Source organism: Pecten maximus, chromosome 5 (genome assembly GCF_902652985.1).
Source record: "Pecten maximus chromosome 5, xPecMax1.1, whole genome shotgun sequence".
Classification (NCBI taxonomy): domain Eukaryota; kingdom Metazoa; phylum Mollusca; class Bivalvia; order Pectinida; family Pectinidae; genus Pecten; species Pecten maximus.
Genome location: NC_047019.1, coordinates 3,023,716 through 3,035,344, shown reverse-complemented (window position 1 = coordinate 3,035,344; position 11,629 = coordinate 3,023,716). Strand labels below are relative to the sequence as shown.

The following is an 11,629-nucleotide window of genomic DNA, read 5'->3' as shown; positions in this document are numbered from 1 at the left end:
TTCGCCTATATTTATAATGCATGGTGAGTACACATTATCATTACTAATAAAAGTGCAGTGTCCTAAGATCGTGACGTCTTTCTGTAGGTATTGTTAGGGAGTGGCTCAATAGAGAAAGAATTAATTTATGCGATAAATTATGAAGCTATTTTTAGTATTCGATTTGATTGTACCTTTAAACTTGTGATAATCATATATCTGGTAGGATCTATTATTAGATATTTTGAATTACAGATGAAAGTGATGTGCATTTATGCAAAATTGGAAAAAATTGAAGTTGGTCCCATTTGGCCCTAGTTAAAGGGACATCACGGTAATCCAATTTTTATTTTGTATTTTTTCATATTATAGGGTATATCTTTAAAAAAAATATCCTTATGAACAATAACCATTCGAATTTGATGATATATGTATATAAAAAACATCAATTATTAATTATAAAAAGGTTATCACAATTCGTTGATCAATAGTCTGAATATGCAAATTTTGTGACCTATACGATAACACGCATGCGCACAACACACTAAAACACCTGAAAACAAAAATGGCTTCCAATGTGAATCGACTGCGGTTGAAAACGATAACAGCTTCCGCAATGAAGAGAATAATTGGAAAATGGGTCAAACACAATCCTAGAATTAAACTGGGGAAGCAGTACAATGCAGTTCAAACATGAAAACAGCAGTACGTAATACGGACGCTGCTCGTATTCTGCTTGATTGCTGAATAGTAGGTCATGACAATCTCGGTAATATTTACACAAACTCGGTAATATTTATACAGTCTGTACCAGTACATCGCTACTGTCACTATACTATATGTACGGTGTTTACACTTATTTACACATAAATATATGTGCCGGAATATATACAGAACGTGTTATTTAACATTTAAACCACTGTATAATATCGTTGTCCAACTAATCCAATTCGCCTTGTAAACTATCGTGTGTTTGTGTTGCCTCGATTTCAAAACAGTTACGTGATGATTTAAAAATAATTTCCGCGCTAAATTTAGAGGGGGATTCCCAACTAAATCAAGTGGTCAAGCTGGACATGAGGATCGACTGTGAACATTGGGACAGCACAGAAATATAACTGGAAAGGAACAAAACACGTACATTCATTGAAAATTACAACGTTTTTACCGTGATGTCCCTTTAAGCATATTGCATTTTGGAAACCAACATGACCGGCAAGAGGCCATCTTTAATTTTGACATTTGATGTTAAATTTTGTTCCTGCTAAATGGACTTGATGGGCGCCTAGATCCCTCTGGGATCTCTTGTTTTTAAACTTAATTTTATCTAAACTTTATATGGGATGATAATTTGTCACTCAATTACTGACAAGAACAGGATTTTTCATTCCTTTTGCCTAGATTTTCATGTTGAAGTTTATTATGTAGAATCTAAATAGGAAAATTGAAACACACACCAAACCTTGTATACTTTTTAAAACCAGGCCTGCAATATGCCACTAGAGAATAGACAAGTATTTTTTCCTGGTGTTTGCCATGTGTTTTAATTTGTTTTTGTGTATGGGAAGTCGTATTACTATAAAAAGGTGGATGATTGGTTAATAGACGTTTTGCATAATTCACCCTCCGCCATCTTTGATCCAGGTCATTTGCCACAAATCAAAGCGATTAAACTTTTCCCTGCAACAACAGTACACTGGACCACTACGGAGGTGATAGTTTTAGCAGTGTTTTCTCCGTTTAGAAAATAGATATATGGCACTAAGTTTTACATGCCTAAATCTTGCTGTCTGCCATCAGAGATACTCATACTAACATCTTTATATATATATGTTAGATATTGATAAATATAGCTTTTCTACATTTTAATTTGTTGTTATCATGGGGAACATATCCATATACCAGCCATGAATATGGTAAGCTTGATGATACATCCCTATGCTTGAAATCTGGATGTTGCTTTAAGTCTTGATATTGAAAAATGTGAACTTTATTCATGTCACAACAATTGAAAAACAAGATATACAAACTTATATGAATCGCTCTTGTTGGTACAGTTGGAAGCGTACAAGGGGTTTTACTGTGGGAGAAAGCAGCATCTGGAGATCCCCATCATCCATGTGGTAGGACAGGCGATCCCACACATTTTCACATCCAATCGGGAATCAAACCCCTGACCACCTTGGTGAAAGGCAAGTGTAATACCACTATGCCAACCAGCCACACAAGTCTAGATGTTGTGCCGGTGGCCATTTATAGTCATACAAATGCAGTTACAGAGCAACCCGCTTATTTGCATAGCCCTTTTTCCATGACAAAATATGCAAATAACCGGAGTATTCGTATAGGTGTAGATCGTCAGGTAGGTACTCAAAACGGGCGCTATATGATTGTTTACGTTATTTGCATTAAAAACATATTAAAAAAAAAACATTATTTAAAATATAAGAGTAAATACGAAATAAATGGGTTGTTATTCTTTGTAAATGTACAAATATTTGCATATACATTTGTACTTCATCGTTTACTACTTGTCACTCCGAGTCTGTGGGTCCGAAATCGGTCATACACGCGTGGGTTGGCACTACGATGTACAATGTGATCGTTTTAATAAACATTCATTATCGTCTTGAGATGTGTTTTGTTCCTGCTATGAGTATATTAGTTGTTTGATCATAGATGATGAACTACTTAAGCAATAGACTGTCTTAAATGACCGTGAGATGTGCATTGTCATTTGGGTTTGTTTTGGAAAATGGCACACACACACAAAGAGTTGTCGTTCCTTACACATATGCCCCCACTGTTGGGGATCAGTTATATGTCAGTCGTCTTTCAGAGTTGCTTCTCATCATCAATGAAAGAACTGATCTGCAAAGGCGTCACAGAGGTCACCTTGAGAACCTTGACATCAAAGCATTTATTAAAGATGTTGCTGTTCCATTTATAGACAGTTTGATTGGAGAAATCAATGATGCTTTCTACATGCACCCTGTGTTTGATGCTTTTCGGAAGGCTCTGGATCCTAGTATGATCGAAGCCAATGCCAGTGCTGTTGATCTTCAAAACCATGGAAAGGTACTATAAATATCAAGTAGGCCTATATTCACTCCAGTTATGCTCTAGAATTAGAAAGAATTGAACTTGTTGATTTTTTAAATCTTTATTTATTGGAGACCAACACAGTCCTTGTTCAATTTAAATACAATAACTGATCCTTCAATGATAGTTTTTGATTCATTATTAATATAATCATTAACAATAAGTCAGACATTCACAGCTGTTTTGACAAGTATTAAAATGTTAATCATAATTAAACGCAGTTACCTCGACTCATCCTAGACATTTTCTGTTTATTGACTTAAGTTTTTTTACCTTAGGAGGCATTGACTGTACTTTGTGGACACTATGGGGAACCTGGAGAGGACATTTTCCAAGGTCATGTGACAAGATGTGAGAGGGATCTTGATCCAGATGCAACTGAAGCTGAATACTGTGCCTTCAAGCATCAAATCAAAATCATGAAAAGGTCAGTACTAATCGAATAGGAAAGTTAAAAAAATAAAAAAGATTAATAATTAAGTATAATCAACATCATTTCATTACAATAACTCTTCATATGATAATAAATTTCCTGAACTACCAAAGACTTTACTGCTGAGTTTGATTAATAAAGACTATGAACCTGATCTTCACTAAAGGTTTATTAATCTGAAATAAAGTAGTTCTGTATTTGCTACATCACTTCAAAAATATTTTGTATAGGCTAATATAAAATTAATTTAATTAAATCATTTGTTCATTGACATGATCCATAATCATACATGTATTGCACATTGCAGAATTTTTGCAAAAATCATGAAATAATTTTTTTACAGAATGAAAGCCAGAAATCCACAGCCTTCCAATAGTAATGAGGGTGACCAGGTTAACAATCTGCTGTCAATGTTTTTAAAAGTCTCTGGGGATCCTGTACTCCAAGAATCTTTTCCAATGATGTGCAAGCTTCTGTACCTGGTGAACATTATTCCAGCATCAACGGCCTCAGTGGAGAGGAGCTTTAGCCAAATGGCTTTGCTAAAAACCCCAATGCGCAGCAGATTGAGTTGCAAGTCAATTAATGCAATAATGCGCATTAACATAGAGGGAGCCAGTACCCTGACGGAATATGAGTTAGAACAACTTGTTCAAAACTTCAAACTTGCAAAAGATCGGCACTTGTCCCTGTAAAGTACATTGTACAAGTGTAATATCAGTGATTAAAACATCAAAACAGTATTAATTGGTGTTAAAGTTGTTTATTTTGTAATACAGAAAGTTTTACAAATTTTCCCAATTACCCCCTTTTACGACGTAATTTTCCCAATTTGATGATTTTTGGCGATTCCCAAAATACCCAGGAAAGTCCCTGAAGTGAAAATTGGTTTGAAACAAAAAATGTCTGTACTGGAACAGTTGTCAATGAAAAATGAGTCTGATCTTAAAGCTGAAAAAGAAAGGAATGCAAGTGTGTTGAAAAAACTGTTTCAATCAATATACTTTATCATCAGGAAGAAATGGGCCCAAACAAATTTTGAAGATTTTGTGAGATTTGTTGCAAGTTTAGGTGTAGAGGATATTGCCAGGCATATTGAAATCGCACCACCACAGGCTACTTACCTATCAGTTAAAACTGCCACAGAATTAATTGAATTAATAGGGGAGAACATTGAGCAAAGCCTACTGGACTCTCTACGCAAAGCCCCATTTTACAGTTTGCTAGCTGATGAGAGCACCGACGAGGCCAACAAAACACAATTATCTGTGTTTTGCCGCTGGTACCATGAAAGTCACTCCAATTTCACAGACCACTTCATGGGTTTGGTTGAAGTTCAAAAGACAGACAGTGCCACCCTGATGGATGTCCTCCACGGTTTTCTCATAGCAAAAGGGATACCCATTGAAAAATGTCGGTTTGTTGCCTTTGATGGCACCAACTCGATGAGTGGCATTCGTACTGGTAAGTATACTATTCAATAAAAAATGAACTTGTAAAAATAATAACATGAGAAAGAGAAATAAAAACAACAACATTAGATTAAGTCAAAGATGAGCACTTTTAAGATTACTGCCTATATCCTCAAACTGTCTCCATGATCAAGTTAATAATTTATTATTATTAGTTACAGTGGGATTCACTCTGTCACTATGACTGTGTTGAAATATTAATTGATTATTTAAATTATATTGTAAATATTGTTAAATAGTATACATGCTCATTTATCAATATTTTTCTACATATCTGAAACATTTCATTTCCAATTTTGTAGGTCTTCAAAGACGATTTAGGAACTATGCACCAAAGAGCCTGTACATCAACTGTCGCTGTCATCGCCTTGCCCTCTGCCTTAAACATTTGATGAAAACATTTCCTTTACTTGTTGAGGTAGATGAGGCTTTACTTGCGATATGGAAATTGTTCAAGTACTCCCCGCAAAGGTTTGCTGTGCTGCAAGATGTTCAAGTTGTATATGGCATGGACAAGTTGATGTTGATCAGGGCTGCTACAACTAGGTGGTTGTCACATGGCAAAGCATGCGTAAGGTTTATTGAGAGGTACGAGTCGGTGCTTGATGCTCTGGACCAAATATACCAACAAAAACGTGAACCAGAGGTATTTGGATTGAGATCTATTCTTGTACAGAAAAATGTTGTTGCCATGATCTGCGTGTTGAGTGATGTGTTGAAACCACTGAACCATCTCAGCCTCTACCTCCAGAAAACAGATGTTGTACTGTGCAATGTGGAAGAGAAAGTGAAAGCAACAGTAACTGACCTGGAAGTCATTAAAGAGACTTATCTTGAATTTCAAGAGAACAATCAGATTGGGGATCAGTTATATGTCAGTCGTCTTTCAGAGTTGCTTCTCATCATCAATGAAAGAACTGATCTGCAAAGGCGTCACAGAGGTCACCTTGAGAACCTTGACATCAAAGCATTTATTAAAGATGTTGCTGTTCCATTTATAGACAGTTTGATTGGAGAAATCAATGATGCTTTCTACATGCACCCTGTGTTTGATGCTTTTCGGAAGGCTCTGGATCCTAGTATGATCGAAGCCAATGCCAGTGCTGTTGATCTTCAAAACCATGGAAAGGTACTATAAATATCAAGTAGGCCTATATTCACTCCAGTTATGCTCTAGAATTAGAAAGAATTGAACTTGTTGATTTTTTAAATCTTTATTTATTGGAGACCAACACAGTCCTTGTTCAATTTAAATACAATAACTGATCCTTCAATGATAGTTTTTGATTCATTATTAATATAATCATTAACAATAAGTCAGACATTCACAGCTGTTTTGACAAGTATTAAAATGTTAATCATAATTAAACGCAGTTACCTCGACTCATCCTAGACATTTTCTGTTTATTGACTTAAGTTTTTTTTACCTTAGGAGGCATTGACTGTACTTTGTGGACACTATGGGGAACCTGGAGAGGACATTTTCCAAGGTCATGTGACAAGATGTGAGAGGGATCTTGATCCAGATGCAACTGAAGCTGAATACTGTGCCTTCAAGCATCAAATCAAAATCATGAAAAGGTCAGTACTAATCGAATAGGAAAGTTAAAAAAATAAAAAAGATTAATAATTAAGTATAATCAACATCATTTCATTACAATAACTCTTCATATGATAATAAATTTCCTGAACTACCAAAGACTTTACTGCTGAGTTTGATTAATAAAGACTATGAACCTGATCTTCACTAAAGGTTTATTAATCTGAAATAAAGTAGTTCTGTATTTGCTACATCACTTCAAAAATATTTTGTATAGGCTAATATAAAATTAATTTAATTAAATCATTTGTTCATTGACATGATCCATAATCATACATGTATTGCACATTGCAGAATTTTTGCAAAAATCATGAAATAATTTTTTTACAGAATGAAAGCCAGAAATCCACAGCCTTCCAATAGTAATGAGGGTGACCAGGTTAACAATCTGCTGTCAATGTTTTTAAAAGTCTCTGGGGATCCTGTACTCCAAGAATCTTTTCCAATGATGTGCAAGCTTCTGTACCTGGTGAACATTATTCCAGCATCAACGGCCTCAGTGGAGAGGAGCTTTAGCCAAATGGCTTTGCTAAAAACCCCAATGCGCAGCAGATTGAGTTGCAAGTCAATTAATGCAATAATGCGCATTAACATAGAGGGAGCCAGTACCCTGACGGAATATGAGTTAGAACAACTTGTTCAAAACTTCAAACTTGCAAAAGATCGGCACTTGTCCCTGTAAAGTACATTGTACAAGTGTAATATCAGTGATTAAAACATCAAAACAGTATTAATTGGTGTTAAAGTTGTTTATTTTGTAATACAGAAAGTTTTACAAATTTTCCCAATTACCCCCTTTTACGACGTAATTTTCCCAATTTGATGATTTTTGGCGATTCCCAAAATACCCAGGAAAGTCCCTGCCACAATGCAACGCGCCTAGTAAACAATCATGGCGATCGCAACCTGCCGCAGCGAGTGTTCAAGTGCACAGAACACAGGTTTGGATCGATGCTATAATAAATAAACAAATCTCATCAAAAGATGAGACATATCAATATTTTATTCATTAATTCTTCTTCACAATGCTACTGATATGGTCTGGATAATAACTAAATGTCGATATCGATGCATCGAACATAACCTGTTGTGACGAAGTGGGAACCAATGATTAGATAACGTTGTACATCGTGTCGAATCAATATGTAAGTTAAAAACACTTTTCATAAAACTTTTATTACGGGAAAATCACAAAAATACCCTAAAATCAATTAAAAATTTTTCAATTTTTTGGAATTTTTATATGCATATAAGCGGGAGTCGGTGTTTTAGTCGATGCAAATACACGGGATTAAAATACAAAGATAAAGAAGAACAAAATCGGGACCTCAGAATTTTATGCAAATAAGCGGGATATTCAAATAACCGATATGCAAATAAGTGGGCTCCTCTGTATATTGATATACACTTTTTGGATGATGTTAGTGTTCTAAATGACCTGAAATAGGCTTAAACAAATGGAGGTTCAAGGGTAGAAATAAGAAATTATTCCAGCTGGACCAAAGGGCTTGCCAATGAGAAAATCTACTGGCCATTCTGTAATTTAAATGGCCCTGGTAACTTGGATCTGGAGCGCAGCGTCAGGTCGCCCCCCCCCCCCCCCCCCCCCCCGAAAAAAATTTAAAAACGTAGAAGCTCTCTGGTGCATTCTAGAAGAGTATTTTGAGCCAGAAAATTGAGTTTTTAAAATTGTTTTAGAATGTTTTTTGTTTTTTTTTTGATGAAAATTCACAACATTGTTATTTGCTTATAGGCCATGGTTATGCACAAAATATCATCCATGTTTTTGTTAATGTAACTGTTTAAATATGAGACCTATGTGATATTAGCATGTCAGAAACTGTTGATCAAAACATTTTAGTTCAATATGATCAGACATCAACTTCATTATCAAGTATTTATAAAAGTATTATATGTTATCACATTCTCATGATAAGGAATATAAACGATGACTTTAATGATACATGTGACATAAAACTTGCAGCTGTAAGTTCTGGCAGTTGTTGATCATGAGATCAGTTGGGAATGGATGAGAAGATTTTTAAATTCAAAAGAAATTTAAAAAAAGGAAATGCAAGTTAACAGGACACCGCTCTGGATGTTTATCTTTTGGAGGTGTAGTCCCCGTACGACGTACCTCCACAGGGCTCAAAGTGACGCCTATTTTAGTGGCCAGCCATTGGCCTTAAATTCAACATTAGCAACCAGTAACTGACCTATAAGGCGCCTGCATGGCCCTTAAAAAAAAATCGTGTAAATTTGCGATTTGGTTAATCTTTCAAAGGTCAATGCTGAAATGATGTTTACATTAGGAAAAGATACAGAGATGTTTAGACTAAACTGATTTTTATTTCTTTTATAAATTCAAGACAACTAGGCCAGGCGACTAACTTTTCCTATTGGTGCCTATATTTTATAACTTGGTAGCCAAATGGGCCACCTGGTAATAATTTCTACTTTGGTCCCTGCTCCATGAAATATATGAATAACCAAATTTGGTCAAATTTGTAGGCAACAGATTAATTGCATTGCAGAGGAACAATATGAAATTTGTTTATTAAAGTATTTAAAAGCTAAGCTTATACCTGTGCCTGTGGGATTAATCAACTGCACATGAATCACCATCCTCTCTGATTATAGCTATACTGTTGTTGAATATAAGATGTGAGGACCAACGCCATATTTTAGCATTGCTAAATTTGCTAAAGATGAGTCTGGACATTTTCTCTTTGTATTCTTTACAACGATATAATCATGTATATATATTATATAATTTCCACAAATGTGATGCTGATGATATGAATAAAAGAAATTGGAATTGTTGCGGTATTCAATTTTGATGTTACTAGTGATTAGAATGTAGTATTTCAACTGAAAACGACACAATGTGTAGAACATGATATCTGAGTAGTTTTCCCATTAATGACAACGTGCGATTTAAACAAAAATATCCTCAAAATTACGATGTTCAATGACTGAAAGCTATAGGCGCCGCCATGTTTTGTTTACAAAAGTTTAACCGCTTGACCTCTGACCGAAAATTGTGGCGTAATATGCAAAACGTCTATATTGACATGATTTCCAAGGGGTGATAATTATAACTAGGTCTTAACATTTTCAAAATATCACAATACCAATCCATTGGAGGACACCGTGTCACCACTATGTACATGTTAATTGTTACACCTGGCTGTAAAATGTATAAATGTACATATACATTTTTTTTTCATATGGCTTCCTGTTGTTGAACCCACTGTTGTGCAGATCACAAGCATAGATCTATTTGTGTAATTATCACAAGGAAATTAGTTGAGTATATATACCTATTGTATTATGACTTGACATAACTTATATTGACAATTTATTGACACTGTTAAAAATAATTCTTGTCCCCTTTTACCTATTGTATAGATACACAATGTAGACAAGTGTGCATATATTTAATAAATTATATTTTTCTTTACTCACAGAACATGGGACAAAGCAAAAAAAAAAACCAAGCCTTTCAGAAATCAATCAAATATGTCTAAAGGTACCAGTCATACTAATCTTAATTGTAGATGTTGGTCCCGAGTCCCCGACTGACCCTATTAGAGCTGTAACAATTCACGGTACATCAATTGAATCGAACCGTAGAGAAATAGCGATGTCAGAATCGTCACTTTTCCAAGAATCGCGATGTTTAGAAATGGTGGTGTGAGAAATAAAGTAATGAGTTCTTGCCCCTGGAGCTGCTCTTTAATTCAATTACAATGGCAGCAATAGAAGCAGAAGCCGACGGGTTAGTAATAGAAAATGTGTCAGCCGCATTTAAGTGTACTGTGTGGAAGAGTTTCTGCTAATTGAACCAGTAGAAAATGGGTGGCCTGCAGGCTATGTCAGGCGTCCCTGTCATACAGTGGTAACACCACAAATATCCCTTAGCAAAAAGGAATGGTTTTTCACCATTGAATTTCCATTGATTTTCCATTGATTTTCCATTTTAAAAGCAAAATCATTGAAATACCATTTTTAAATTCCATCTGATTTGTGTACGTATTGTTCACGATGTATGATCAAAGTTAATTTGGACGTCTGTACATGATAGAACAATTAAACAATATTGTCCATCTACTGTACATGCTATAATAAATATACACTGTATACCAAATGTATATATATAAACTACCAAATGTTTAACCCTTTCGCTGCTAAAGCGGCTGAAACCGCCCGTGTCCGTATTGGACTAAACCGCCCTAAACCGCCAGTGTTACCTGTGTGTGTTTTGCCTGCAGATTACTCACTTCCCCTTTACTTTCACTTTTAAGTCTCGCGAGATCTCGCTAGAGCACTACTTCCTGTTTATGCAGACAACATGGCTGCTGGCTATACGATGCATATCAGGTTAAAATTACGACCGTAAGCAAAATTTTGACAGAAAAAACGAAAGTGTCATAAAATGGCGGATCTAATGAAGTCAATTGATAAGTTTGTTCACTTTAGTAACATATTTTTTTCACGGATTTAATGAGAAATACTTCAGAAAAACTATCAGAAACATCAAAAGGACACGGGATGATATTGATGATGAATCCAGTGTAGATTTTTTCAGATAACGATCACGAAACATCGGTAGAGGACGACGATCCAGTCTGACAAAATTTTGAATTTTGAATGGGATGTTGACCTATTCGTGAATATTTTATCGGACTTCGCCGAATATACAGTGGCAATTTATCACTTGCAAATGGATGAAAAACACAGATTTCTTTTTCAAAAGTTAATTCCAGCTAAATATTTGGACATTAATGCTACTGAAACGAACAGGTAAGTTGATAGAATTGACCTGATAAAAAATGGCGGCCGTAATATATGACGAGGAATGTGCTTTCAATATCGTTGTGTGAAAACGTGATCTACCATGATTGAGCTGCATACGGGACTTGGAACAAATGGTATTTGTGTGTAAATGATTCTCAGACTAATTTAAATCGCCAATAATAAAAAAAACCATTAATAATATGTTTTTAAACCATATTTTGACATATTTACCTGTTGTTACCT

At 35.2% G+C, this 11,629-nt stretch overlaps 2 protein-coding genes across 2 annotated transcripts; both read left to right on the top strand.

The window, feature by feature from the left end:
• Positions 1 to 2,792: 2,792 nt before the first annotated feature.
• On the top strand, positions 2,793 to 4,209 carry LOC117326708. The gene is made up of 3 exons (XM_033883430.1): positions 2,793 to 3,057; positions 3,360 to 3,508; positions 3,858 to 4,209. Exons 1-3 carry the CDS (start codon positions 2,965 to 2,967, stop codon positions 4,207 to 4,209), a joined length of 594 nt encoding a protein of 197 aa, XP_033739321.1. The 5' UTR covers positions 2,793 to 2,964.
• A 185-nt stretch (positions 4,210 to 4,394) lies between these two features.
• On the top strand, positions 4,395 to 7,268 carry LOC117326707 (E3 SUMO-protein ligase KIAA1586-like). The gene is made up of 4 exons (XM_033883428.1): positions 4,395 to 4,978; positions 5,289 to 6,115; positions 6,419 to 6,567; positions 6,917 to 7,268. The coding sequence occupies exons 1-4, from the start codon at positions 4,417 to 4,419 to the stop codon at positions 7,266 to 7,268; spliced, it is 1,890 nt and encodes a 629-aa protein (XP_033739319.1). The 5' UTR covers positions 4,395 to 4,416.
• Positions 7,269 to 11,629: the final 4,361 nt, after the last annotated feature.